General features: G+C 37.4%; 4 protein-coding genes and 2 long non-coding RNA genes across 7 annotated transcripts; 3 read left to right on the top strand and 3 right to left on the bottom strand.

Annotated features, from left to right (window-relative positions):
- Positions 1–1,078: 1,078 nt before the first annotated feature.
- LOC148904314 (uncharacterized) lies at positions 1,079–3,862 on the top strand. The gene is made up of 3 exons (XR_016118967.1): positions 1,079–1,319; positions 2,014–2,179; positions 3,763–3,862. It is a non-coding gene; the product is annotated as an uncharacterized LOC148904314 (long non-coding RNA).
- Positions 3,863–5,270: 1,408 nt separating this feature from the next.
- LOC148904313 (uncharacterized) lies at positions 5,271–10,246 on the top strand. The gene is made up of 7 exons (XM_089025512.1): positions 5,271–6,046; positions 7,192–7,286; positions 7,412–7,565; positions 8,158–8,224; positions 9,200–9,447; positions 9,566–9,731; positions 10,011–10,246. Exons 1-7 carry the CDS (start codon positions 5,498–5,500, stop codon positions 10,094–10,096), a joined length of 1,365 nt encoding a protein of 454 aa, XP_088881638.1. The 5' UTR covers positions 5,271–5,497; the 3' UTR covers positions 10,097–10,246.
- Positions 10,247–10,708: 462 nt separating this feature from the next.
- Positions 10,709–17,381, bottom strand: LOC116290827 (uncharacterized). The gene is made up of 2 exons (XR_004196509.2): positions 17,140–17,381; positions 10,709–11,335 (listed from the first exon to the last, which is right to left on the bottom strand). It is a non-coding gene; the product is annotated as an uncharacterized LOC116290827 (long non-coding RNA).
- Positions 12,047–14,199, top strand: LOC148904312 (uncharacterized). The gene is made up of 3 exons (XM_089025438.1): positions 12,047–12,344; positions 12,545–12,770; positions 12,853–14,199. Exons 2-3 carry the CDS (start codon positions 12,545–12,547, stop codon positions 14,187–14,189), a joined length of 1,563 nt encoding a protein of 520 aa, XP_088881564.1. The 5' UTR covers positions 12,047–12,344; the 3' UTR covers positions 14,190–14,199.
- Positions 14,345–16,855, bottom strand: LOC148904311 (uncharacterized). 2 transcript variants are annotated; one of them, XM_089025437.1, is made up of 4 exons: positions 16,575–16,854; positions 16,181–16,374; positions 15,889–16,052; positions 14,345–15,697 (listed from the first exon to the last, which is right to left on the bottom strand). In XM_089025437.1, the coding sequence occupies exons 1-4, from the start codon at positions 16,588–16,590 to the stop codon at positions 14,722–14,724; spliced, it is 1,350 nt and encodes a 449-aa protein (XP_088881563.1). In that variant the 5' UTR covers positions 16,591–16,854; the 3' UTR covers positions 14,345–14,721. The 2 variants fall into 2 exon arrangements, with proteins under 2 accessions (XP_088881563.1, XP_088881562.1); XM_089025436.1 differs by having other exon boundaries at positions 16,181–16,855.
- A 7,639-nt stretch (positions 17,382–25,020) lies between the features above and the next one.
- Positions 25,021–27,838, bottom strand: LOC148904310 (uncharacterized). Its single transcript, XM_089025497.1, has one exon. The coding sequence runs from the start codon at positions 27,815–27,817 to the stop codon at positions 25,121–25,123; it is 2,697 nt and encodes an 898-aa protein (XP_088881623.1). The 5' UTR covers positions 27,818–27,838; the 3' UTR covers positions 25,021–25,120.
- Positions 27,839–27,934: the final 96 nt, after the last annotated feature.

Raw genomic sequence — 27,934 nt, 5'->3', positions numbered from 1 at the left:
CTAATTAAACTGTAGACGTGTTTTTTCGATTCCCACCGTATTTTGTTTTCTTTTCTTTCGTCTGCTTCGTTTCCACAGCCTGGAAATTTTTTATATTCAATATTTATTATTTTTTAATAAACGACTTTTAGTATTCAAGAAATGAGACTCTTGTGTTTTTTTTCTTTCCTTTAAAAGGAATCTTAATCTAGAAAATTCGAGCTGTTGCTATTTTTTCCCCCCCCCTGGTATAAAAAACTATCGAGGGAGCAGTTTTGACTGACAAGAGCTTTTAACACTAGTCTAATATGCATACAATGATTTCGGGTCGGCGTTATTCTATTGTTACTAGCAATCACGTGACTTTTTTTGGAGTTGACTGGAGAGCAAACAATGCGGTGAACTGGGGGGCACTATCGATGCTAGTCAAAACCATATCAAAAGTCAGTCCTAAAACTAATTGTATTTACTATGTCACGACATCACACCAGAAAAACAAGAGATCCAACAACCTCCAGATTCTGTAAGCCACACAAAAATAGCTATTACCGGAAGTGACGTCTATTGATAGCAACCTATAGAGAACCACACATACTTCGTGGTCAATTGCTCTCGGGTGATTATAATAAACCTAAATACTTTTCTGATATTATCAGTGACGAGCCTGCTCGTAATGACGTTCATTGCTAAAAGTAACATAGGGAAAGGCGTGATCGGTAGTGAACAGCCTATCTATATTTTTTTATTGTATGGTAAAAATGTGTTGTATAAATTTCATAAACTTTATAGGTGGAGAATTGACAAAAAACATAAAAAGAAAAGTGAGGCTCGTACCTAGCAACGAAAGTAATAGTAACAACTCGGAAAAAAAGAAAAAAATAACTACTCAGTCAAAAAATTCTTCTAACCATTCCAAGGCAGCAATGACATTGGAGACTCTTGAGGACCAAAGATAGACGCCCTTGGACATAATCTTAAAAAACCATCCCACAATGCACTGCTATTCCAACGTCACTCAGTTTTTTTCCTCAATCTTGGAATTTGCTCATTTGTCGTAATATTCCGGACCAAGGGAAAAATTAATTGTTTCTTTTTTAGACATGAATTACAGCAAAATGGAAGAAGATGCAATGTTAGGGAATTCAAACATGGAATTTTACTTGCTGCACGATTACCAGGTGGCAAAACAGTGGTTGAGATCATCAAAAGAAGTCAAAATAGTCAAAAGTGTTGACCATCAGTTTTGGCATTGGGATGTTAGTAACTGGTGATTTTGATCCTCTGACAAGCATGTTAACCGCATACAAAGAGAAGTCACTGATTTCTATCAAATCGAAATGGTATGTGTGATTCATATTTTCAATAACCATTTACTTGTAACTCTAAGGGCCCATTTTTTAACGGCTAGTAGGGGAGGTGTGGTGGGATTTGCTTGGTAACCCATACAAGAAATCGTAATTCCTCCCCTCTCCGTTGTTGCATTAAGATATGTCCCCTTCATTGTTTAACCTAATTTATAAAAGAATCTAATACGTTTACCACTCCTGGGTGGACGACTTAATGCCTAACAGGCCTTGCGACCCAATTGATAAGGCAGGCGGTAGATCGAATTATAATTTAGAAGTTGATTTTTGAGGAGAGGTAGGAAAAAACCGGAGACCCCGGAGGAAAAACCCTCGAAGCACAGGAGAGAAGCAACAAAACAACTCTAATCACATACGACACCGAGACCGGCAGTGCTCGAACCCGGGTCGCATTGGTGAGAGGCGACGCATTAGCAGCGCGCGCCACCCATAGCTTCTCAAGAATGAATTTGATCCATGACCCACTCTCATCCACAATACAAAACTACCACCAACCACCACCATCTCCCTACCGAACATAGACCTATTCTGTTTATCATAAAGTTCTGTGTATTCTTATGGATTCCCCCTTTCAACTGAAATTCTTTTGTGTCCGCCCCCTACTTTTCATGACCTCCTCCCTCCCTCCCCTGTAAAACAAACAGCCCCTATACACATATTCATTCTGTAGGCCAACCAAAAGCTGCAAGCCCACAACTCATCTTTCCCGCCACAAGAGTCGGGCATCGCTTCTCAACACGTTCTCCTGATTGCCACTGCTAGTTTGCTCGTACTTTTAGTAGTGATGGGTTTCCTGTGTGAATGGCTTAGGAAAGGAAAAACAGCAAGAGTATCAGGTATGTAAAGTCTTTGAATGAATTTTAACCGACACCCGCTTGGCTCAGTTAACTGAGAATCGGACTTTCATGCGTGAGGTAGTAGTTCGATTCTCGACCGGACCAACATTCAGGGTCTTAAGATAACTGAGGAGAAGGTGCTGCCTTTGTAATAACAATTACAAACAGTTAGACCTTCGTACTAGACCTATCCCGAATTCGCTTGACTGGTCACGAAACAATGGTTTCAAGTCGAGGTTGAACTTGACGAATACAAGAATCCAGTTCAGTCTCGACTTCAAACCATTGTCTCGTGGTATGGTCAGTCAAGCGAATTCGGGATAGGTCTATTGACTGTCCCATCTCTTCACACGCCTCACCCTGCATCGGAGAGACGTAAAAGAACCACTGAGGACGCAAAGAAAACCTGGCAGTGACCACCCTCAGTGTCTGGCCTTTACTGACCGGATTTGCCAAATATACTCCAAGTTTTTTTTAAGTCGGCAAATATTAACCATTTTCCATACATCGGTTCACTGGTCAAACACAAAGCGTTTAAGCGAGGCGCCAAGGTACTTTCAAAGGATTATTCAAATTTGGACCTTGAAACCTCGAGTGAATGCTTCGTGTTTGACCAGTGAACCCATGTATGGAAAATGGTGAATTTAGTTCTGCTGCGACGATCAGATTATAATTTCCAATGTTTTTCTTATTTTGAGGAGGTTTCAAAAGATCATAAAAATATATCGAGCACATTTTAAAGTACGTTAACCTTCAAATTTTATCTCAAGCAACTCTGGGCTGATCTAAGTCAGGCAAGGTGTCTAGGTCTTGCTACGTCCCATTACGACAGTCTGAAATAAAGAATTTAGAGCTATTCCACAAAAAAAAAAAAAAAAAAAAAAAAAAAAAAACGTGTTGACAGCTTATTTTGCGTTCTCCTTTTTCTAGGTTTATCAACAATTTAGCTACCATACAGCATAGAATGACATACAGTATAGAATGACATGGTTAATATATTCAACAATTTCGCGAACATTAAATCAAAAAAAAAATGCTTGGGATTTATGTTCGTCGTTACTTTGGCAACTGAACAAAATTAGCTGCATTACGTCATTGCAAACTTTAATCCTGGTAAAACATCTGGCATGAAAACAAGATCGATTCACTCAAAGTAGCTAGCATTAATTATTTGCCGACTTAAAATTTGGACTTGTGACCCGAAATTTTTTTTACTAAGAGCCACTTTGAATAGCTGCAAATCCTGACATCATAAAGGTTTGATTTGAGAACGCTCAGAAGTGTTTTATTGGGATTGGGATCGCGTTTTTCATATGGCATATTTTCCCGATGTTTTCCCGCTCACTTTAACGCGCGTTGTAATAAGTTTGTGGATGTATCTACTGATATGATAAAAAGAAAATTAGATGTCGGCTTGAAGATATGAAGTTTATCTTCTCGTCGGATGAAAACTGTTTTACCACTCAAAAATAAACTTCACATCTTCGCGCCATTATGTGATATATTCTATTTACTCTGGTAATCTTAAAATTCAAGATTACGGGTTTTTACGTAACTTCTTGTTTTTTCATCAATCATTTCAGATGTGGAATCCCAAGTACCAAGACCTGCATTTTCGACAACGATTCCATCATTTTTTTTTGTCGAGTCAAGAACTTCGTCCAATAAACTCGAATATTAAAAGTAAACCGGCTCTGAATCAATGCTATGAGATGCGATTTCGAAAGATATTATCATTCTTTATTCCTTTTATATATGTTCAGTGTTCTCAGTTTGTTCCGACATTAACAACTCTTTGAACTTCTAAACGTCTTTAAATGCCTTCTGATTTTGAGACATTCATGAAAGAGAAAATTCGACTGATCTCAGCAAGTTCATCTTCAGTTTCATTGAAAGATGAGATAAATCGCGTTTAGCCTGTGAATATATTTGCTTCTGCAATTTAATGCAGTCCGCCCATAGCATGGTAAATAATGGGTGAACTATTTCTAATTACAGTAAAGGCGCGATTACACAGAGCATTTTTCTCTGCAACTTGTGGCAAGAGTGATTGCAAAATGCAAAGGAGACGCTATCGCTGCCAAAAGTAGAAAAGAATTCCGTGCAACTTGATTCCCAACGCCGTTGTAAAATGACTGAATCATGCAAAATAACAGTCTTAGTGCCTTCATTAGGTCAATCATTCTGGGAGATCAATAGATGATTTTATTTTTATTGGGCGTAATGTTTACCCATTGTAGCTGCAGACCACTTGTCGTTCTCTTGAAAATGAGATTCTTTGTAAATTTGAATTGTATCTATCGATATTCATGAATGCGTCGTCTCATGCGCAGCTGTTAAAAAGAAAAGAAAAGAAAATCTTGGGAATAATATACGTGGTCTGAAATGGGAAAACATTACGCCCAAGGTAAACGGTCTATAATTTAAACTAGTGACTAGACATTATCACTTTGTCATGACCAACTGCTTGAAGCCATCAGTAAATATTCTGTTTATCATGGGCACACTTAGTGTTTTGCTATGTTACAAGTCAGCAGGGGATCTTTAGTGAGACTCTTCTCGTTATCACGTCCAATTAGTTTGCAGTGTGTTGTTTCTATCAAGATCGTCACTAGTTACTGACGGGTTTCTATAGTTTTCCTTCTCAAACCTAACAAGTTCAATTCCTATTCGATGTGTGAATTTAGCCGTCCCCTGACTTAGATCATCATTGAGGGTTCAATCCGAGTTATCCGTGCCCTAACTTAGATCAGCCCAGAGCTGGTCTCAGGGTTCGAATTGTGTTACTCGTGCCCTGACTTATATAAGTCTAGATGTTGTTTCAGAGTTCAATAACATTTGAAGATTTGATGAATATAAACGAAGTTTATTCCATTTTACGTGTGCATGTATAGTTCTTGTTTTAAAACCATTTTCCAAATCGAAAAATTAATATAAATATGACGTGAACAATTTATAAAACTAAATCAAAAAGTTAACAAAAAACTAACAAAGCATTTTTTTATTTCTAGTCTTCTTCTTTTGTCAAGTTTTACTTGGTTCTTGGTTCCAGTAGTTCTTATAATTCTTTATTCAACACTTTAGCACGTTCTCTAATCAAAAATTATACCTTTGACTAGGAATCAATTTTAAATATTCATGAAAAATACGATATGCTAATAATCTGAGAGCCAATTACGACATCGTTGAACACACGAACATTTGCGTCACCGAAGGACTAACGACAATCAGTTTGAGGAAATCTATTTTGTAAGACTTGTCTAAACAAGCTGCTTAATGAAACTATGTATGTTAAACTAGTAAAACATATTTGCTAGAATGATACGGCCTTCGATGGTCAAGAAAGTGATTATTATTTTGAGTGCTGTATTCAGTTTTAACATGACATTGGCTCGGAACGACTCGATGTCTTGTCCTTCCATTCTGAACATCACCATCAATTGGATAGAACTTATGCCATTCTTGTTCTTTAGCTTGGAGTACAACAACAAAACGGGGCTGGCCGCCGGTTATTTACCGTATTATATGCAGCGTGCTTCTAACAAATGTGGCTGTCCAATGATGAGCTTCAACTATCAAAGAATGAATATTTCCTCATCTGAAGAGATGGAGATCAAAATTCGAAGCAGTCTTCGAACAACAACTCCAGAATTGTATTTTCCTATTTTTGCTAATCGTAAAGAATCGACTCAATTCCAGAGACCTTTTCTAGCGCTGTTCCAGTCCCCGGGACCTGCAGTTGTTGAGGTTGAAGTTGGTTCTTGGAGTGAAAATGTGGCATCAATTAACATGGTTATGCAGACTTGGCCTATTTTGTCTGTTTGTTTGTTGTTCGGTATTCTGGCAGGTTTTATCGTATGGGCCATTGTAAGTAACCTTACGTTTACACATAACATATAAATTAACAACCGTTTATTCCACTTGAATGATTTTCTTTGAATCTCAATTGAAGTTTTTTTTATTTTTTATTTCTTCCTTTTAATAATACTTCATTCACAGCACATTTTAGAAGAAGAAAAACAATACATTTAGTACAGTGCAATTTAGAAATTAGGGAGGATTGATTTTTACAAATTACAAAATTGCAGGGATTATCAAATCAAAACAATTATATAATGTATAATAGCGGTTTCCATCTACGAACAAATTTCCCAGACGATTTGAAGTTTAGTGTAATGTAGTACCACCTGAATTCACTCGGAGTTCCGAATTACTTTCGCAGTTGCCGAGGCATGAGACATACATCCATGTTGAGAAACTTTGATATTTTTATATATATATATATATATATATATATATATATATATATATATATATATATATAGCTATTTCAAAAGAAAACAACTCCGTTAAAACTGATAAAGAATGAAAATATTTTGATGTTATTGGGAATTCCAATTAATAAGTCGGTAGAGAAATTTTAAAAACATTTTTAGGTTAATATTTTTAAGAACCGTCAAATATCAACAAATAATTGTTTAGGTAAAAATAAAAAGTCACGTTTTTGGCTTTTTTTTGTGTTCATTTTTCTTTAGAATTTTTCAAATTGAGAGTCGGTAAAAATTCTATTCTCTTCGCTGGGGATGTTATTAGCATCTATTGGCAGGATTCTCCGTTTAGCTTACTTCTTATTGGTCCATGCCGGATTATGGGCACTTTCTCTATAATTTCCCGTAAATATTGTGGAAATTTCGTTTATGGCAATATTGATCTACTTCACTGCTTCAATTGTTTCTTCAACCCAAGTTTGAACAATTCATTAGACTCTTTCGGCCATAAACTGTCACCATAAGCATAAACTCGGCTATTTTTTAAAAAAAAGGTTGATGAAGATTTTGGTGCATTCTAAAATTTTAATAACAATTGATAAATAATGATTGAATAATTTTTTGAACATGTTTTTAATTTTTTAGAAGTTTAAGAACTTCTGCGATCTCTAGAAAACTAAATATCTCGTTTAGAAATATCTTAATAAAAAAAATTCCTCAGATACGATACATATTCTATTTTAGGAGCATCGAAAGAATTCAGAAGAATTTCCCGCCAAATTTCCACACGGTGCTTTAGTCGGCATATGGTGGTCATTCGTTACCATGACAACAGTAGGGTAAGAAGGAAATATATTTACCATAAATTATTTTGATAGTTAGACGTTTTCAATTTAAGTCGAATTTACTCTATCTAACACAATGACAGCTGATGATTGACTTTTGATTTTACTCTCTCTTCGAGGTACGGCGATAAGACAACCCGCACTTTCTGGGGTCGTATGTTCGCAGTGTTTTGGATGGTTCTCGGGACTATTGTAATGTCCATGTTTACTGGTCAAATCACAGCTAATATTACGTCCAGTGAAATAGCTACTGTTGACTTGATGGATACTAAGGTATAATCCATTCGATGTTTGCTTATTATTTTGAAATGGTATTTGCAGAAACGTATAAACGTATAACTGATTGAAACGTGTAACACTATAACCATGCTCCGCAATATTGAAATATGCAAATTAGGAATTTTGATACTATATTTAGAATTTGTATGCAAATTGCACATTTCAGAACACGTGACAATTCCTTGAGAATACATTTTTTATGACTATTATGTTAAAGTTTTTATACATGAAAGAATCGACTCCCAAGAGTTGCATCACATGGTCTGAATTGTGACAACAAACAACCAAGCTAAAAAAAAGTGTATTCAAGAATTAAGGGTAGTGTAGTGGAAGTACATTCACTTCTCACCTGTGTAGTCTCTCAGGTTTGAACTCTGGACTCGGCACCAATTGTGAGTAGTCTTCGTTAGTTTAGATCCCTTCCTGTATTCCAGATTTCAAGTTTTTCCAAATTTTCTGGTTGATACACTTACAGCTTCAAAGTGTACGATTGAAAAATTGATTGAAAAAAAAAAAAAAAAAAAAAACATTACTTCACAACAGTTTCTGATGAATCATTTATAATTGTTTTATTGTGTTTTTTAAGGTTGCTGTTCCCATGGGTATGAAGTCGTTTCTTGGACAGGAGTTCAACCTTGGTGCCCAGTATTCGGGTAAGTTTGATAACCATGATAACGGATCGTAACCATGGGAATGAAAATTTTGGCCACTTAAAATTCACATTTCCCATTACCCTCAATACAAATCTTCTTTAGACCAAAGACAAAGACGATCAATAGATCCTTTTAGCTTGGGCGTAACAGTTTTCCATTTCATAGCACAAGTCATCTCTTTCAAGAATAAAATTTGTTTTGAGTTGTGTATACTATATTCATGTGTTTTCTCATGCGCAACCGTTAAACATAGAAACAATACTCCAGGGAATGACACATGAAGACATTACGCCCTAGCTAAAAGTGTCATTTCTCATAATATCGGAACACAGGCTAACCACTCTAATAAATGAAGGAAATACTCTAAAAATGGTGTCTTGTCTTTGTCTTTTTTATGCGCGCGCGTTAACGATTTTTTGTCATCTCCCCTACCCCCAAGTGTTTTTGGTTCGTTACCACATACTTCCCAACCAACCAAAAACGAACCAAAAACACTTGGAGAGGGAGGGAGAGGACTTGTTTGGAATCCCTTTTCTCGTGTTCAGGCCCGCTCGGATGCAAGCATAACTGACGGCACATAAGTTTTCGTTAAAAAAGCCCAAAAAACCCTCCTTATAGAGAATTTATATTATCAAAAATCCTTTAAATTATTGAAGGTTAGATGTAAGTACGACGTTCTGTATACTTTTTTTTTGTTTTCGGAGTCAAAATATCTGGATAAATTCGCGGCTTTCTCTCGTCAAAGTTTGAATTCTCCTCAGGAAGCCCGTGAAGTTGCCTACCTTGTTAGTATATTGTATAGTAGAAAAACAAAATTGTTACCAAGGGGGGTAGGGGAGATGACAAAAAATCGATAACGCGCGCGCATAAAAAAGACAAAGAAAAGACACCATTTGGTATTTCCTTCATTTATTAGAGTGGTTAGCCTGTGATCGGAATAATTGATATAAAAAGGCCTTGCTAACTATTTTCTAGACATGACGTACAGTGATATGCAGAAATTATTGATGACTCCAAAAGATGAATTGAAATACTTTTTGATACACGATAATGAAATGGCAAGGAAGTGGATGGTCAATGAAACAAACGGCAAACTGAAGATCGCCAAAAACATTGACAAACAGTTCATGATCGGCTTGACGGTCACTGGTGACTTTAAACACATTCAAGTATTTTTCAGCTGTTTGCAAGAGGAAGTCATCGATATTTACCAGATTGAGCAGGTACGTGCTTTGGTGGTAATAGATCAGTGGCAGTGCTAGTGCTAGCGGCACGAGTTTATTGAACGCATTTTGAAGGCAAGAACAATATTTAATATAAATTATTTTACTTTTGCTGAAGGCTAAAGATAAACTGGCTGTGAAGTCATCAGAGCCTGAGAGCGAATCAGGACCCAACACACAAGTATGGTTCATTATATCGACTGCAACGATATTTGCTGTATTCAGCCTGTTGGGTTTCCTGTGGGAATGGAGGAGGAGAAGAATGATGTCCAGGCTTTCATCTGGTAAGTTATTGTTACATTATTACAGGGCGCGGTTGTACAAAGCGGGGTGGATAGTGCTATCCAAGCAACAGACAAATCTTATCCAGTGGATAAATGTATTGGATAACAGCATCATCTTATCCACTGGATAAATATTTATCCACTAAAAACCAATATCCACCCTTCGTACAACCAGGACCTGAGCTTTAAATATAATGTTCTAGCTTCTTACTCGTGCGTGACCATTTGCAATTCCGAAGTTGACAGGGAGACTGGTAATAACTTAATTTTTTATTTAAGACGTAGAGGATTTTAGACGAACAAGAAAAGTAATAGAGGTGCAGCCAGCTCGTGGTCAACATCCCTGGGAAACAACGCATCATTAAAGAAAATGCTGTACAGTTACAACAACAACTGAGTAGCAACAGCGAGAGCAGAAACAGAAGCAACAACAATGGCAACAACAATAACAGCAACAAGCAAGAACAAAAACAACATTAACAACAGCAATAGCAACAGCAACAGCAACAGCACCACCACCACCAACAACAGTACTGACAACAACAACAGTAGCAACAACAACAGCAGCAACAACAGCAGCAACAACAGCAGCAAAAACAGCAGCAAAAACAGCAACAGCAACAGAAGTAAATAGCAGCAACAACAGCAGCAATAGCAACAGCAATGGCAACAGCAACAAACAACATTAGCAACAACAGCAACAGCAGCAATAGCAACAGCAGCAGCAACGACAACAGCAACAACGCAACAACAACAACAGTGGCAACAACAGCAGAATCAATAATAGCAACAATAGCATCTAGCTTATATATCTGAGAAAAATGTCAGCCAATCAGGTTCGAGAAAATTTGCAAAACTGAGGTGTTACTTTTCCTCTTGAAATTATGGATTTCCAGGCCACAAAATGAAAAAAAAAAACCTTGATAATAAACGGGTTATACAAAGTAACACAATAGCTAGTGAGTTTTATATTCATATTGCAATGGTGGACAGGTTTTTTATTTTTCGCTCGTTAATTAATTGCACAGGCTTTATGACACTTCAGTTTTGTAGTGACGTCATTTCTACGTCACTCTTTCAGATCAGCTCGATCCAGCAAGAGGGTAATGCAACAATTAACCAAATTCAATAAAATAATCACATCAAAAATAATTGAATGTTTGATACATAATATTTCAAATTCCAACATTTTATGAGAGCGCAAAATTAGGTCGACATCGGCTGTTTCATCCATCAAGTGAAGTGTTAATCAGGAAGTGCATGTTATACACATATCCGACGCATACTCTGGTCATTTCTATAATCCACCAAAGCTTGGAATAGACAATACTGAGTTTGAGTTTAACTTGAAGTGTCCAACTGATGTCAGATATTATTAATTATATCTAATAGTTGATAAAGTTTTTTGATAAAAGCTAAATGAAATTTTCAAGATATAAATAATGCATAATAATTCTAATAAACATTTTTTAGCTGGTCACTCTCCAGTGTCATCGTGTTTCGTTGGTTCCGTGTCTTATTAAAACACTAGATGCTTGAAGCTTGTTTGTTCGTTTATTCGCTGAGTTTCATCTAAAAATAGGCCAGTTGATACGTCCCAGCACCTAAAAAACGAACATACATAACACACCTTAGTCTAGTGGAGCCGAGTTTGAAAGAGGTGCCGACCGCTCGCGCTTGGTGTGTCATACATACTTCATTAGTCAAATCCAGATAGGGGTCTGTATTCAATGCTGCGTTCTGATTGCATGAGCTACTACTAGTCTATAACTTATACTCTACTACTGCTGTGTTCTGATTGAATGAGGTACTACTAGGCTAAGTTATACTCTACTAGTAGCAAAAAGTGCCGGCTTTGAAAACTAAAACATTAAATTTAACTTTTATTCAAAACTTATCTATATATTTGACCGACTAGTTGGATTTGACTAAAACAATTGGTCCTCTCGTTCGTATGGGCTATGAGTATGAGTATGGCATGATGCAGAACACAGTTTTATTTATATCTAACAATAGGCCAGTTGATACATCCCTGCTCCTGACATGAGATAAATGAACATAGAAAAACCACTCAGTCCAGACGTCTTTACTTGCAAAGGTGCAAAGTCAACCCATTTCAGGTTATTCTCTTGAGAATAAGATTTTTTTGCTTGAGTTGTATCCATATTCATATGTCTCCTCGTGCCACTTGTTCGTTCTTTCATTGAGTCGTGTGCTTTGTATCTCATATACACCTATTTCAGAAATCGTTGTCTCACCAAAATCCTCAAGCAACAAGCCAAGACCGCAGAGAACGCCGGTACTTTTAGCTGTAATAGGCCCTTTGCAGCTAGTGGTCACGTGCTTGGATACCGCTTAGCAACACAAAACTGGAGAGCAAGCCTTCCAGTAAACAAAAGTTGTAATAGGTCAAGCACGCGTGGTTTTATACGATAGTTTCATCGTTCAAAACGCTTAATCCTTTTGCCCTATCTACAAACACAGTAAGATAATCTTAAATTCTCTCCTTTGGACTCGATTTTTGGTTCGAAGTAACGATATTCTTCGCGTTATCGCGAAAAAATTGTCACCGCCGGCCCGCTCGACGGCTGAAAAACATGGCGACTTCGCAAGGTATGTACTTCAAAACTCTCCTTTTTTTTGGTTTCTTTTCAATTATTGGACTTCTAAAATCTCTAAAATAACAGTTTAGATTGTGAATGGTGATCGATTGTAATTGGACGGCATTTTAATGGACGATTTGTTTATTTTTTGTGAGAGTGATTCCACGTCTAAAGTCAAGACTAACCCATGTTTACATATATTCGCTGTAGATGTTAGAACTCCCGACGAGCCATCACATACCAAGAAAAATTCTTCGTACTGATATTTTTATATTTATTTTTGTTTTAGATGAAGTAGAAACTCAAGACATCTCTATCTTTCCTTCCCTCACCTTCGATGATGTAGGGAGCTACGCTATAGAGAAGTCTGGCTGCACAAGCACTTCGAAAGCGTACAAATTTATGGCGGAACCAGGCTATTTACATGACGTTAAAGGTACTTGATAGCCAAAATGTTTTTTCTATTTCATTATGATATGAATGGCAGACAATTCACACTAATTTTTCCAATTTTTTAGTGATATATACCGACCAGTGCGTGAGAGTTAAATGCAAGTGTTACCGCTCAATGAGGAAGTCTGAACCACCGCACATTTTAGAGGTGTCAGTCCAGAACAACAATTTGACATTGCTGTCTGGGCTGTGCTCATGTGTAGCCGGGGCAGGTGGATACTGCCATCATGTGATCGGGCTTCTTTACTATTTAGCCCTTCTTAAGCAACTGGGACATCGGACATTGCCTGATGAGCTAACATGTACCAGCATGAAGCAGCGTTGGAGCATACCTAGAGGATCCAAAATCGCACAAAAAGAAATACAAGACGTGCTAGTGAAAAAACCCCAACTTGGCGCTTCGTACAGTAGATATATCAAGAGTAATTTGTATTCCCCATCTACCCAGTATCCTACCCTCACAAAAGAGCACTTTAATGGCTTCCAACCACCTTATCCTCTCTTTACAACCATTCTGCCCAATCAAGATCAACTTGGCAATATCCCATTTGTACAGAGCAAGTTTGGAAATGTCCCAAAAGGCTGTGTCCTGTCATATCAACAAAAGATGTCAACTGACTACATCATAAATGATTTTACTTGCACTTCTTTCCCAGAGCTTCCCCTCTCAAGTGCAGAGGACAGATTTAATAACAATGTGTCAATCTGTCTTGACAGTCGTCAACAATCTATATTTGGAACATTGTCTGTGACAACAGAGTCATCACTGAGAGTGCAGCAGCAAACAGTCACTCAAAGTCAGAGTGATGTATGGCACCCGCTCAGAAAAAAAAGGGTAACAGCAAGCAAATTTGGCATTGTCGCTCGCCGGGTGTCACATTTTGACACCCTTGTCAATCAGCTAAACCCCACCAGATTTGTACAAACTGCAGCAATGAGAAGAGGCATTGAACTTGAACCACATGCTGCCATGGTCTATGCTAGCAATGCAAAGGGTGGAAGAGTAAACCTCTTCCCATCTGGGCTGATTGTCCACCCAAAGTGCCCATGGCTAGGTTGTAGCCCAGACAGGAAAGTTTATGACCTTGATGCCGTAAATAATGGTCAGAATCCCTTTGGCTTGTTAGAAATAAAGGTCGTTAAAGAGGGGGAAACATCATTTGACAATGTGAGGTATCTCACCAAGGACCAGAACACTAACCAGTACAAACTGAAAACAACAGACATTTATTATTACCAGATCCAGTGCCAGCTTGGACTCACAGGATTAGAATGGTGTGATTTTTTCAGTTACATTGACGAAAATTTGTTTGTTTGCTCTAGAATTAATTTTGATTCAGTGTTTTTCCAGCAAGCAAAGGACAAAGTTGATAGTTTTTTCTTCAATTACTATTTACATTAATACACTAAGATTTTTGTTGTTGTTCTCAAACCATGGCCAGATTTCTTATGATAACAAATATTATATTATTTTATTAATGACAAATCAATTCATAATCTTAATTTATTTTTTATTAATATTTATATCATATTAGTATTATATTTATTTGTGCTATTTAGATTTTGTGTTTGTTCATTAGTTTTTTTTTTTGAGTTTTCATTTACAAACAAATTGAAATAGTTACAAAAAGCAATCCAAGACACATGATAAACCAACCTGCATTAAAGATTATCTAATGGGTTATGTAAGCCACATTAATCATACATTCACCAACTTCTTACAGACACTATGCCTCATTATTACCATTGGATAAAATAAGTGGGCCTTGAAAATTTGTAAGGAGGCAGGCTACAGTATATAACTGATTGACTGAACCTAAAGTGGACAATGGCACATCTGAATCAAAAAAGTGGTACTCTTTGACTCTTCTTATTGCCCTCTCGACATGAATTCTAAGACTTGCTAGTGTCTTTGTTTTTTGAACATCTGCGGCCTAGAATTGTTCCTGACTTTCAAGAAACGGAGGAATATTTAACTCTACCCGCTTCTCCCTAAGTAAATCTTCAATGTCAAACCCTTTGTCTGCCATGACTGAATCACCAGGTTCTAACAAATCTAGAATGCCGCTGCACCTTGTGATTTCCTTATCACTAATCCCCCCTGTGTAAAGGCTAGAAACGAAGCTAATAGCTCCATTAGGGGTAATGCCTATCAAACCCTTGAGTGTAGTATTACTCTTATAACTAGAATAAAGCTGCGACTGAAGTAGTAGGGAGGTAGGTGTTTGAACAAAAATCTCTGTACAATCTAAAATGACACGTGTGCTTGCATAAAGCTTTTTAAAACCTTCTGGCATAAACCTATCAACATCTTGCCTTGAAGGCCAGATCACTTGACTACCAAGAAGAAAATACAAAAAATTAGTCCATGTGATCAATTTCCTGCAAACTGACGATTTATGTATTCGGAACCTATGAGCTAAATCCTGTCCGAATAGACCTAGTTTGAGGCGTACACAAAACATAAACAATTCATCCACAAGAAGCATATTTCTTGAGTCTGGTCTACTTTCTCTTTCTCCAGAGGCATAACAATATGTCATTTGTGCAGCACATGGCTGCAAAAACTTAAAAAAGAACTGAATATGTAAATAGGATGGGAAACCTGTATAAAATCTTATGATCTCATTGTCTGTGCCAAATCTCTCAAGCCCAAATTTATTAAGTGCTAATTGTTCTGCAGCTTGCCTCTTAATGTCCTCAATTTCTTTTGCAGCTTCAACTTTAACCCTTTTTATTTCAGTGAGGGCAGCTGCAGTTTCATTTCTACTTTGTTCAAGTTGCTTTTGTGCATCTTGGAACTGTGCTCTGAGTGACTGGACTTGTGCTTGTAGGTCATCCATGCTGAAGGTTGTAGAAGTGCTGGGACTATTATCTTCATTGTCATCACTTTCATCTGTCTGAGTGTCTCTGTAAAAAGGTTTTGAAATTATGATGACACTCAGTTCACACTCAGTTCACACTAAATAAAAAATTATAAAAGACTAAATTATTAAAATTATAAAATTATTTTGGTTTAAACCAAAATAAACATCAAGTACAATTCCATCAGTCAAGTCTAAATGAAATGTATTGAAGTAGAAATATGTGATATTCATTACCTATCTACTTGTCGAATTATCTTTCTTCTTGCTTTGGATTTGGTTGACCAGTCAAAGATTGATGGTACAGCTTCTCTTTTTAGCAACTGACGTCCAGAATCAGTGGGAGGATTGTAATCTTCCTCAGTGAAGTGTTTTGAGCACACTCTGGTACTTTTGTTAACCTATTATAAATCAAATGTCCTTTTAATAACAATGTAACTGTATTCAACTATTTTTATCTTCATTACAGTTTTTTAAAGATCCACAGGCAATTCGTATTGTGCATTGATATTGTTAGATTCCTATATACCTTGAAGTGTGGGCCCACATCTCTTCGTATCTTCACCAGCCATTCCTTTTTCAATTGCTCATCCCTTGCACGGCCTGGTAAGCGGTGAAACTTTAAATCAGGATGATATCGAGAATCTCCGTTACACAAGGGAACACAACAATGGTACGAAGAATTTTTCTTGGTATGTGATGGCTCGTCGGGAGTTCTAACATCTACAGCGAATATATGTAAACATGGGTTAGTCTTGACTTTAGACGTGGAATCACTCTCACAAAAAATAAACAAATCGTCCATTAAAATGCCGTCCAATTACAATCGATCACCATTCACAATCTAAACTGTTATTTTAGAGATTTTAGAAGTCCAATAATTGAAAAGAAACCAAAAAAAAGGAGAGTTTTGAAGTACATACCTTGCGAAGTCGCCATGTTTTTCAGCCGTCGAGCGGGCCGGCGGTGACAATTTTTTCGCGATAACGCGAAGAATATCGTTACTTCGAACCAAAAATCGAGTCCAAAGGAGAGAATTTAAGATTATCTTACTGTGTTTGTAGATAGGGCAAAAGGATTAAGCGTTTTGAACGATGAAACTATCGTATAAAACCACGCGTGCTTGACCTATTACAACTTTTGTTTACTGGAAGGCTTGCTCTCCAGTTTTGTGTTGCTAAGCGGTATCCAAGCACGTGACCACTAGCTGCAAAGGGCCTATTAGTTTATTCATGGTGCATTTTCATTTATTGACTTCACATATTGCTCCAAGCAAGGCTGCTTGAGATGATAATTAGTGGAGAGCTATAGCCACTTGCATGAACCATGATAAATCAATTATAATTAAAAGTACCGACGTTCTCTGGAGCCTTGGCTTGTCACTTGAGGCTCTTGGTGCGACAACGATTCTCGAAATAGGTGTATACTTCGTTTGTTCGTCCATTCAGTCGCGTGCTTGTTGTCCCGTGTACACTAGTATATACTCACCACCAGTCAAGACTTTATCGATTGGTAAAGTAGTTAGAAGAGACAAAGCCACAAGAATCGCTCCCACACACACGATAAACACGATCATCCCTGTAGTCTGCTGGTAATCAGTAATCCCATCCAAAATCTCTCAATGTTTTATTGTATTCTTCTGAAAGTATAAGATTTTTATATTTTTGGAGCATTAGGTATATTTTTCTGCACGCCATATTTATTTTTGAATGACTAGTCATTCTTCACCAGACAGGTGCCAGCTCTTTTTATATATACAGGTACATTGTTGCCTGAGGGGGGAGGGCTCGGGCTTACTCGTCGTTCTTCACCGGACAGGTGCCAGCTCTCTGTATATATACAGGTACATTGTTGCCTGAGGGGGGAGGGCTCGTGCTGACTCGTTATTTTTCACCGAACAGGTGACCAATCCTTTGATCTACATACATGTCCAAAATAGACGATCTGATACCGACGGTAAAAGTATTTTACCGACGGTACAGATGGTGAAGTTAATTTATATGCAAAATTCACGAATTAATTATCAAACTCATTAAAATCAAACACACCCGTTGATAAGTAGAATTGGTCACCCTTTGGTAAAGCGTGCGTCTTCATAATAATAGAATTGGTCACCCTTTGGTAAACATGAATATTCATCAGATGCAATCACTGAACACATACCACTTTGGTTTACCGATGGTACCGATGGTACCGATGGTACTAATTCTTTGCCAGTATTATGTCATAATAACTTTGGTCGAATTCCCTACTAATTCATTAGCATCCTGAGCGACAATACGTATAAGACGGATCTATTCATCGATCTCTTGTACTTCGATTTCATCTACGTAAGTTTGAAAAGTAAATAATCATTGGAAAATAATCGACTCTTGTGTGATGCGTCGTTTTGAACTTGCTAAGACGGATCTATCCATCGATCTCATGTACTTCGATTTCATCTACGTAAGTTTGAAAAGTAAATAATCATTGGAAAATAATCGACTCTTGTGTGATGCGCCGTTTTCAAGTCGCTAAGACGGATCTATTCATCGATCTCTTGTACTTCGATTTCATCTACGTGTTTGAAAAGTAAATAATCATTGGAAAATAATCGACTCTTGTGTGATGCGCCGTTTTCAAGTCGCTAAGACGGATCTATTCATTGATCTCGTTTACTTCGATTTCATCTACGTAAGTTTGAAAAGTAAATAATCATTGGAAAATAATCGACTCTCGTGTGATGCGCCGTTTTCAAGTCGCTAAGACGGATCTATTCATTGATCTCGTTTACTTCGATTTCATCTACGTAAGTTTGAAAAGTAAATAATCATTGGAAAATAATCGACTCTTGTGTGATGCGCCGTTTTCAAGTCGCTAAGACGGATCTATTCATTGATCTCGTTTACTTCGATTTCATCTACGTAAGTTTGATAAGTTAATAATCATTGGAAAATAATCGACTCTTGTGTGATGCGCCGTTTTCAAGTCGCTAAGACGGATCTATCCATCGATCTCGTTTACTTCGATTTCATCTACGTAATTCAACAAAGTAAAATTCAACTATGATTAATGAAATCCATATATAATATATATTTTTTTAACATTAGAGTGCTTTTAGTCTCACTGTTGAATAGGTGACGTCAACTAAATTAGATAAGTTATTTACTATTTTAGGTGACGTCACCCAAATTTGAAACTGAGTAAACAGCTACTGAGATCAGGGGGAGAAACGATAATACAGATGAATGTCTATTCACTCATTCTCTGGTAAAACAACCCCCTGGATTAGCATGACCGTTATTTGGCGCGCTTTTACTATTTTAGGTGACGTCAACTAAATAGTTATCTAAGTTAGATAAATTTATCTAACTATTCAACAGTGAGACTAAAAGCACTCTAACAGTATTTCTTTGCATAACTAATAGTAACATCTTTGCAAAGGGTGTATAGTCACTTTTTTATTTTCAATTATTAAATTTTAAACTATATCCTTATCATTTATGAATATCAGTAGGATATCATATATTGCCTTTTTTAAACTTAGGGAAATATGGATATAGAATTGTACCCCCAAACTATTTTGCCAAAAATTAAAAATGACCACCTCCCCCTCCCCCCCAATCATTTCCAGTCTGTTTTGAAAAACGTGCCCCTATCTAAAAACCGCCCATGCCCTCCTGATGATAATTAAAGAACAGATTGATAGATTACAGAATAGAGCTTGCAAGTTTGGGTGTATTGACCATGTCACTCCCATTGAGCAGATCATCTGACTTGATCAATACACCCAAACTTACACTCAAGGACCTTTTACCTCCAAAGAATGCAGTCTCAGAAAGAGAAATCATGAATTTTTACTACCTAAAGTTAAAATCGTAACATTTATGAATTGTTTTGTAAATAGGTGTCTTTTCAAATAGGTGCATGCAATTATTCTTTGAGAATATAGTTTTCAGTTTTGTAAAAATTCTGCATTGTGCACTTTATAACATTCATGCTGCTTCAAGATCTTGATGGTCGTATACAATAAATAACAGGTAATAATAGGTGGGAATTTCAGTGTACCAGACCCTGCATAATCAATTAAAATAAAACTATATCCATGTATTCATGCCAGTAAGTATTGATAGTAAATATTGAACTATAAGACTTTGTGAATGAGAATGGCATTTTGAGGATATTTTTTTTTAACATGTCATTGTATCCTTTCTACTCTTGATTGATATCACCAATAAAGCATGGTTCCCATATTTCTGATGCATATTCAAAGTGACCAACATCAGAAGTGAGTTATAGCATTCGCCTCAAAAATACACACTGAATGTAGTAAGTGTTTTCTTTTAAACCTATAATTCTATTATTATTAAGTTGTTTACTTCAGCACCTTTATGTTTCTACTGTAGTTAACTTGTTGAAGCCCAAGACACACAAATCTTGATAGTCTTAATTGTGAGAAGCCCTCTCACCAACGCGACCCGGGTTTGAGTCCAGCTGGTCTCAGTGTCGTACGTGAGTAGAGTTGTTTGTTGGTTCTCTCATGTGCTTTGAGGGTTTTCTGGGTTCTCCGGCTTTCCTCCCTCCGCAAAAATCAACTCCTAAATTTCAATTGGAATTACAGTGGATGATTAGCTACTCTGTAGAAATGCCACTGCTAAATCCCATTTATTTTATTTATTTATTTATTTAATAATTAATATACAGTAGTGACAACTAAAATAACACAGTAATTTTTATTACTCTATGATTATGGCCCTTTAGTTCACTGTGCAATGAACTTAGCAAATAAATTGTCTAAGAATCTCTTATCATTTCATTGATTAGTAAGGCCCATGTGGGTATTACAGAAGGTAAACGGATAGTGGGTTACATAAAGACCCATCTACATTTTTTCAAATTTTGATATGAGGGATTTAGCAAAATTCTATTAAGATGGTGGAAAAAGCACCTCAAATTTAGCACATTTGCCAAGTTTGAGGGTAGTTTTTTATGTTAGATTCATTAGATTAATACAAGAAAACTTGTAATGATAAAACAATTAACAACTGAAATAATATAAATCCACAAAAAGATGCGATTGAAAAACTATGAGCATCTGTTATGTGCTTAAGCAAATAAGAATGTTTTACTAAGACTAAATTATTTCTTTTAATTAATTCTTTCCTAAGACTCGTTATTACCAACAGGCCCTTATGTATTAATATCACATAGTATTTCTTTAACATGATTGTCATATCTGTTATTTGACTGTAATGTTATTCCAATAAGCTCCTTACATTGTGGTATCTGTTCAATACAATGCAATACAGTTGTTGTAATCATCATTATCACCCTTCTTTCTAAAGATAACCTCTTTACAATTTGATGTATTAAACTTGTCCAGTTAAGATACTCTTTAATGTAAACATGAGAGTTGTTAAAAATATTGCTATTGTGATGCCTTACAGGTGATACAATAGTTGTGTCATAAGCATATTTTATAATAACTGATTTGTTGATGCATGTGTTATCACTAATTTTCAGATCATTTATATACAGTAAATAAGCTGAACAGGTAAGGCCCACTGACACTTCCTTGGGTGGTAGCCCTATTAACCCACTTCCAGTCAGCTATATTCCCATTTGAAATAACCCGTTGTTGATGGCCAGAAAGACAACTGTGATACCAATTTCATATTAATATATTATGTTAATAATTAGTAAGGGTCTATATTGATCAAAAGTACAATAGCTATCAAAAGATCTAGATGTCATATTATTGATAATTTTTGTAATATGATTTACTCTCACTCTCTATATTCTGGTGTTTTTTTTTATGATTGATAAACAATTCCAAGACTTTTATTAGTGTCGAGCATTTAAACTAAAAAGTATAGCAATCAGGCAACTTTCCAATGCCTTCATTATCTGCCCAAGTTATCTGGTAAATTGCTTAATCTGTTTAACAAAACCTTAAAATATTATTTATCAACCTTTCATAAAATTATAAAAGTCATTTCCAGAGTAAAAGTAGGTCGTAAATTATCACATTATTTCGTTGACCTTTTATTCTTTACAGTTTCGCTGTAATTCAAATTCCCATGAATCAAATCCTAATCTCACGAAACGAAGCAAACATTAATTTAGTCTAAGTACTCATACTTAGAATAAAATCTTATTCGATATTTTGTTTGCTAGAAAATATTATAAGCAATTAGTACATATAACATTGTAATGCTCTATGAATGTTGCATGTACTGACCTCATATTTTCGAGAAGACGAGATCAACTTCAGTTTAAAAAGTCATACATTGTATAACAAAATTAAATTCCTTTTTCATAACTTGATCGGTATTATACCGATGGTACCGATGGTACACTTGGTGAAATATAGAATTGGTTTTCCTGTGGTAAAGCAAAGCTTGTAAATTTTGGAAAAGAAAATGGCGGATGATATAAATATCGGAGTACTGCTGAAATATGAAAGTTTTTACTCATCTGGAGGCCAATCACTGCGTATTTTGACCGTAATTTTTTCATGTGGATAAAGACATAACCACCTATTGGGCAGTTGCATTTTTAGTCCGCACCCCCCCTATTGAGGACATAACTTTTCAGTTCCCCCCTCCCCTGGATTTTCCAGGGCCCTCAAACCCCCCCTCCCCTGGATTTCCACTTAAATTTAATACCCCCTCCCCTGGATTTTCCAGTGCCCTCAAACCCCTCCTCCCCTGGATTTCCACTTAAATTTAATACCCCCTCCCCTGGATTTTCACTACCAAATTTAATACCCCCTCCTCTGGGTTTTCCAGTGCCCTCAAACCCCCTCTACACTGGATTTCCACTTCCAAATTTAATACCCCTCACATTTCTACTTAATTTTAACACCCTTTCCCTTATTTGACATAAAATATGTATTTTGTCTTATTTAAAAATTTACCTTATTGGAAAAGTGTTTCAAATTATTTCCAAACTACATTCTTTTTGTTTTTCGACTGCTTTTACATACACGGCCTAGTTGAAAGAAGCCTCGTAGGAAGAAAGAACTTATGTAATTTAGTGAGGAATTTAATAATTAAATTATTAGTGATTGACCATAATCCTAAGGAATGTCTTGGTTATTAAAAAAAAGAAAAAGATCAGCTCCAGTGATTTATTTTGTCTTTTTAATACATTCCTTTATCAGTAAATCAATAATTAAAATCCTCACTAAATTACAAAAGTTCTTTCTTCCTATGACAACCTTCTTGCAACTAGGTGTAACTTGAAACAGTTCCTTACGTTTATGTATGAAACTGAATTCTGCTAGAATGCAGCGCTTCTAATCAGATCAGAGATTATTTTTTCAATATTCAATTCAATGACAAGAATGATCTTTGTTATCTACCAATGGTCAGTTTGATTATCATCATCAAGAGAAGTCTTACGCCAGGAAAGGACAGCCAGATCATCGTAATGGTTGGACAAGAGAACAGCTAGATCATCTTAATGGTTGGACGAGAGAACAGCCAGATCATCGTCATGGTTGGACAAGAGAACAGCCAGATTATCTTAATGGTTGGACAAGAGAACAGCCAGATCATCGTCATGGTTGGACATGAGAACAGCCAGATCATCGTCATGGTTGGACCAGAGAACAGCCAGATTATCTTAATGGTTGGACAAGAGAACAGCCAGATTATCTTAATGGTTGGACAAGAGAACAGCCAGATCATCTTAATGGTTGGACGAGAGAACAGCCAGATCATCGTCATGGTTGGACAAGAGAACAGCCAGATTATCTTAATGGTTGGACAAGAGAACAGCCAGATCATCGTAATGGTTGGACATGAGAACAGCCAGATCATCGTAATGGTTGGACGAGAGAACAGCCAGATCATCGTCATGGTTGGACAAGAGAACAGCCAGATCATCGTAATGGTTGGACAAGAGAACAGCCAGATCAACGTAATGGTTGGACAAGAGAACAGCCAGATTATCTTAATGGTTGGACAAGAGAACCGCCAGATTATCTTAATGGTTGGACAAGAGAACAGCCAGATCATCTTAATGGTTGGACGAGAGAACAGCCAGATCATCGTCATGGTTGGACAAGAGAACAGCCAGATTATCTTAATGGTTGGACAAGAGAACCGCCAGATTATCTTAATGGTTGGACGAGAGAACAGCCAGATCATCGTCATGGTTGGACAAGAGAACAGCCAGATTATCTTAATGGTTGGACAAGAGAACAGCCAGATCATCGTAATGGTTGGACATGAGAACAGCCAGATCATCGTAATGGTTGGACGAGAGAACAGCCAGATCATCGTCATGGTTGGACAAGATAACAGCCAGATCATCGTCATGGTTGGACATGAGAACAGCCAGATCAACGTAATGGTTGGACAAGAGAACAGCCAGATTATCTTAATGGTTGGACAAGAGAACCGCCAGATTATCTTAATGGTTGGACGAGAGAACAGCCAGATCATCGTCATGGTTGGACAAGAGAACAGCCAGATTATCTTAATGGTTGGACAAGAGAACAGCCAGATCATCGTAATGGTTGGACATGAGAACAGCCAGATCATCGTCATGGTTGGACGAGAGAACAGCCAGATCATCGTAATGGTTGGACAAGAGAACAGCCAGATCATCGTAATGGTTGGACAAGAGAACAGCCAGATCAACGTAATGGTTGGACAAGAGAACAGCCAGATTATCTTAATGGTTGGACAAGAGAACCGCCAGATTATCTTAATGGTTGGACAAGAGAACAGCCAGATCATCTTAATGGTTGGACGAGAGAACAGCCAGATCATCGTCATGGTTGGACAAGAGAACAGCCAGATTATCTTAATGGTTGGACAAGAGAACAGCCAGATCATCGTCATGGTTGGACATGAGAACAGCCAGATCATCGTCATGGTTGGACAAGAGAACAGCCAGATCATCGTAATGGTTGGACAAGAGAACAGCCAGATTATCTTAATGGTTGGACAAGAGAACAGCCAGATCATCGTAATGGTTGGACAAGAGAACAGCCAGATCATCTTAATGGTTGGACGAGAGAACAGCCAGATCATCGTCATGGTTGGACAAGAGAACAGCCAGATCATCGTCATGGTTGGACAAGAGAACAGCCAGATCATCGTCATGGTTGGACAAGAGAACAGCCAGATCATCGTCATGGTTGGACAAGAGAACAGCCAGATCATCTTAATGGTTGGACAAGAGAACAGCCAGATTATCTTAATGGTTGGACAAGAGAACAGCCAGATCATCGTAATGGTTGGACGAGAGAACAGCCAGATCAACGTAATGGTTGGACAAGAGAACAGCCAGATCATCGTAATGGTTGGACGAGAGAACAGCCAGATCATCGTAATGGTTGGACGAGAGAACAGCCAGATCATCGTAATGGTTGGACGAGAGAACAGCCAGATCATCGTAATGGTTGGACGAGAGAACAGCCAGATCATCGTAATGGTTGGACAAGAGAACAGCCAAATTAACGTTATAACGGTCTTCACTTTTGTACGGGCATCAGCTTTCCTTTTGACAAATATTCTGATATGCATATTGTATATACACTTTCCTCCTCAGCAAAATATACAATGTCTATTGTGTCGTTTTCAATGGAAAAACCTTGGACTGCTGCAGAGTACCATCCTACTTTCCAACCACTATCTCCAATTTCTTCTCTTGACCACTTGACTTTCACTTTTTTCCCGACCACAAAGAATTGTTCATGGTCGGGAGCTTCAGGTTCTGGCATATCTTGATTAAATAGCGGCTTGGCTTGTAGCGTTTCACATTTCTGTCTCCGACTTTCCTTTAAAATACTTAAATAATCATACAGGGGTCTTAACATTTCTAAATGGATATTGTTTATATCGACACTGTCAGGAACTGGAAGGAAGCTTTTATCTTTGATATTTGACGAGTGGGTCCTTTTTTTGAATTTGTCAGTTGGGTTCAATATTGCCATTCTCCTCTCCTCTAAAATAATTTTAGGAATTAGAGAAAGCATTCTTCTTATTTCGTCTTCATGGCTTTTAAAGGCAAGTTGGTATCGGTTTTGTCTCAGTAAGAATATCCTCAGGCACAGTTCTTCTTTGTTACCTTGGGTTGGTAAGCCATGATAGTGAAGAATGTACCTCAGCTTCGCTACAGGTAATTTTCTTAGACGTGGTATGGATGATGGAACTGTCTGAAAATGTCCATTATAGAGCTGTTCTTTTAATGGTGGCTCGTCTCCCTCCGACGTTGCAATTCGTTCCACTAAGTGGTGTTTCTGCCCTTTTGTTGAAAGACCCATCTTTTTACAAACATCCCTTAAGGTTGCAACATTTTTAGAGAACCGTTTATGTCTCCTCCACCGTTCCCTTTCTTGATCTTCGATCACCTCTGTTGATATTCTTTCCCCTTCCTCTTGAAAATATCTAGCAACCTCTTTTTCAGGAAGCCACACCAAAAATGATATTGCAGGAAAGACACTCTCAGGAGGGTCACAATTCATCGCACTCATTATATCCAGAAGTCTCTCAGGTCTGAAGAGCCCTGGAGACTCGTCCCAGGGTCCGCAGATTATTTGATTTCTATCAAATGACAGATAATGAAGTTCTCCACCAGTAGCTAGCCATCTCATATAATCAGGAATTGGTTGCATTTCTTTTCTTGGCAGTGCTTCCCCTCGCCACTGTTCGTTTGGCCTGTAAAAGGTAGCCTCATACTTGTCAACCCAAGCAGTTCTAAATTGAGTATAATTATTATTAATCATCTGGTAGTCATCCAGATAGTTTCCTGAAATATTTTCCTGCTTCAAATTCCAAATTAGCTCAATGTCTTTCCAAACCCAGCTCTCCTCTATTACTTTGTATGACCAATCACACTCTTCTTTATTTTCTTCTGAAAGCGACAGAAAGTTTTTCAAGCGTTCCTCGTCGTTGAAGATATATTCTGATGACCTTATCCCCCTGTAGGCCTCCAACGCCTCCCCCCCATATTTTGCCTGGCTAAGGCAGGAAATAACATCATTTGTCATTGCTTCCATGTTCTCTTTGTGCTTGTTAGACCCGGGGTCTACTTGGCCTTGGTAAACTTTGTGAGCCGAAAATGGCCCGTGGCGAGATAGAGCCTCGTCCTCGATGGCGTGAACACGTTCAACGAAGTTTCTCTTGCTGTGATATTCCGCAAAAGATACTTGTGTAATCTTGTCAAGATTAAGAAGACGTAAAAGTCTAACAAGGAGCATTTGAACCAGGGGACTTGCTGGCTGTTCAGCTGGACCGTTGTCGACAATGAAAACAAAAATTGTCTTGAGACTTCCTTTCGAGGGGTCCCGGAAAACGCAATCCAAAGACGGTTTTGACATCAGAAGAAAGAGCTCATTAAATAATTTTATAGTTGTATCGGGCTCCAACAAAGATGGATTTAAAAGCGTCACTGCTTTTCCAGTACGAGTAACATGAAGAAGAGTGTTAGAACTATGCAGATTCAAATGGAGGTCATTAACAGTAAGAGAGGACGGAATGCTTTCACGTTTTGTTATCAACGTCTTCATGAACAGGTGGGTCATAGGTGTCACTGCATCTGTTCTGCTTTGGTTCCAATCGTGGTCTGGGCACTCTATGGTCTTCCAAGCTTTTCCAGGCTTTTGAACAGGAGTTATTTCACCACATACAATTTTTTTGGCATCTTTAGAATCAATAAGTACGTTGTCTTTTCTTTTGTCACTTAAATCGCAAATATAATTTACATTGGCAGTGCTGTAGTGGAGATTTACTACAAGTTTATTTACAAGAGTTTTGGATTGGTGGTGCAAGGAAATTTTAGCGTTGACTTCCTTTCCATGATGATGTCTTAAGGCGCTTGCAGAATTTTTTTTATATGTCATTGTGTAGTTGAAACAAGTACTGAGAGAAATGTGAAAAGAGGGAGGTGAAACGGCGTTAATTACTTCTAAAGCTTGCCTCATGAAAGTGTTGTTATCTTTACTTCTAAACAACACATCATTCTTTAGTCGGGGGTGTGCCTCTAATCCTCCTCCTGAATTTTCTCTTTGATCCGCTTCACCAAAAACGTACTCTAAAACACTTGCTAGCTCAGGCCATTCCTCGCACTTCATCATTCTTCCTCTACTTTCTATATTGAGTTTCATTTCCTTATCCTTTCTAGCTTTGATTATTCTTTTCTGGAGACGGCTTTGCTGACTGTTTGTCATGTCGTTACGGACACATTGGGACGTAATGTTGATGTCAAGAAACTTTGAAATATTACCTTTAAGCTCGTCTCTGCAATTCATTACTGCGGTCTTATTTTTTACGCCTTGGAGTTTTGA

Source organism: Actinia tenebrosa, unplaced genomic scaffold (assembly GCF_029948245.1).
Source record: "Actinia tenebrosa isolate PJP-AT-01 unplaced genomic scaffold, QUT_ActTen_1.0 utg344__unscaffolded, whole genome shotgun sequence".
NCBI classification, from domain to species: Eukaryota; Metazoa; Cnidaria; class Anthozoa; order Actiniaria; family Actiniidae; genus Actinia; species Actinia tenebrosa.
The sequence above is the reverse complement of the archived record's forward strand: the minus strand, read 5'-3'. Positions and strand labels throughout refer to the sequence as shown.

Coding starts and splice junctions, on each gene's coding strand:
- LOC148904313 (XM_089025512.1), top strand. CDS start 5,498: ATGATACGGCCTTCGATGGTCAAGAAAGTGATTATTATTTTGAGTGCT. Junction 8,225..9,199: donor CCTTGGTGCCCAGTATTCGG/GTAAGTTTGATA, acceptor ACTATTTTCTAG/ACATGACGTACAGTGATATG. Junction 9,732..10,010: donor GATGTCCAGGCTTTCATCTG/GTAAGTTATTGT, acceptor TTTTTATTTAAG/ACGTAGAGGATTTTAGACGA.
- LOC148904311 (XM_089025436.1), bottom strand. CDS start 16,456: ATGGACGATTTGTTTATTTTTTGTGAGAGTGATTCCACGTCTAAAGTC. Junction 16,053..16,180: donor ATGTGGGCCCACACTTCAAG/GTATATAGGAAT, acceptor GATTTATAATAG/GTTAACAAAAGTACCAGAGT. Junction 15,698..15,888: donor ATAATTCGACAAGTAGATAG/GTAATGAATATC, acceptor ACCTTTTTACAG/AGACACTCAGACAGATGAAA.
- LOC148904310 (XM_089025497.1), bottom strand. CDS start 27,817: ATGACAAACAGTCAGCAAAGCCGTCTCCAGAAAAGAATAATCAAAGCT.
- LOC148904312 (XM_089025438.1), top strand. CDS start 12,545: ATGTTAGAACTCCCGACGAGCCATCACATACCAAGAAAAATTCTTCGT. Junction 12,771..12,852: donor CTATTTACATGACGTTAAAG/GTACTTGATAGC, acceptor CCAATTTTTTAG/TGATATATACCGACCAGTGC.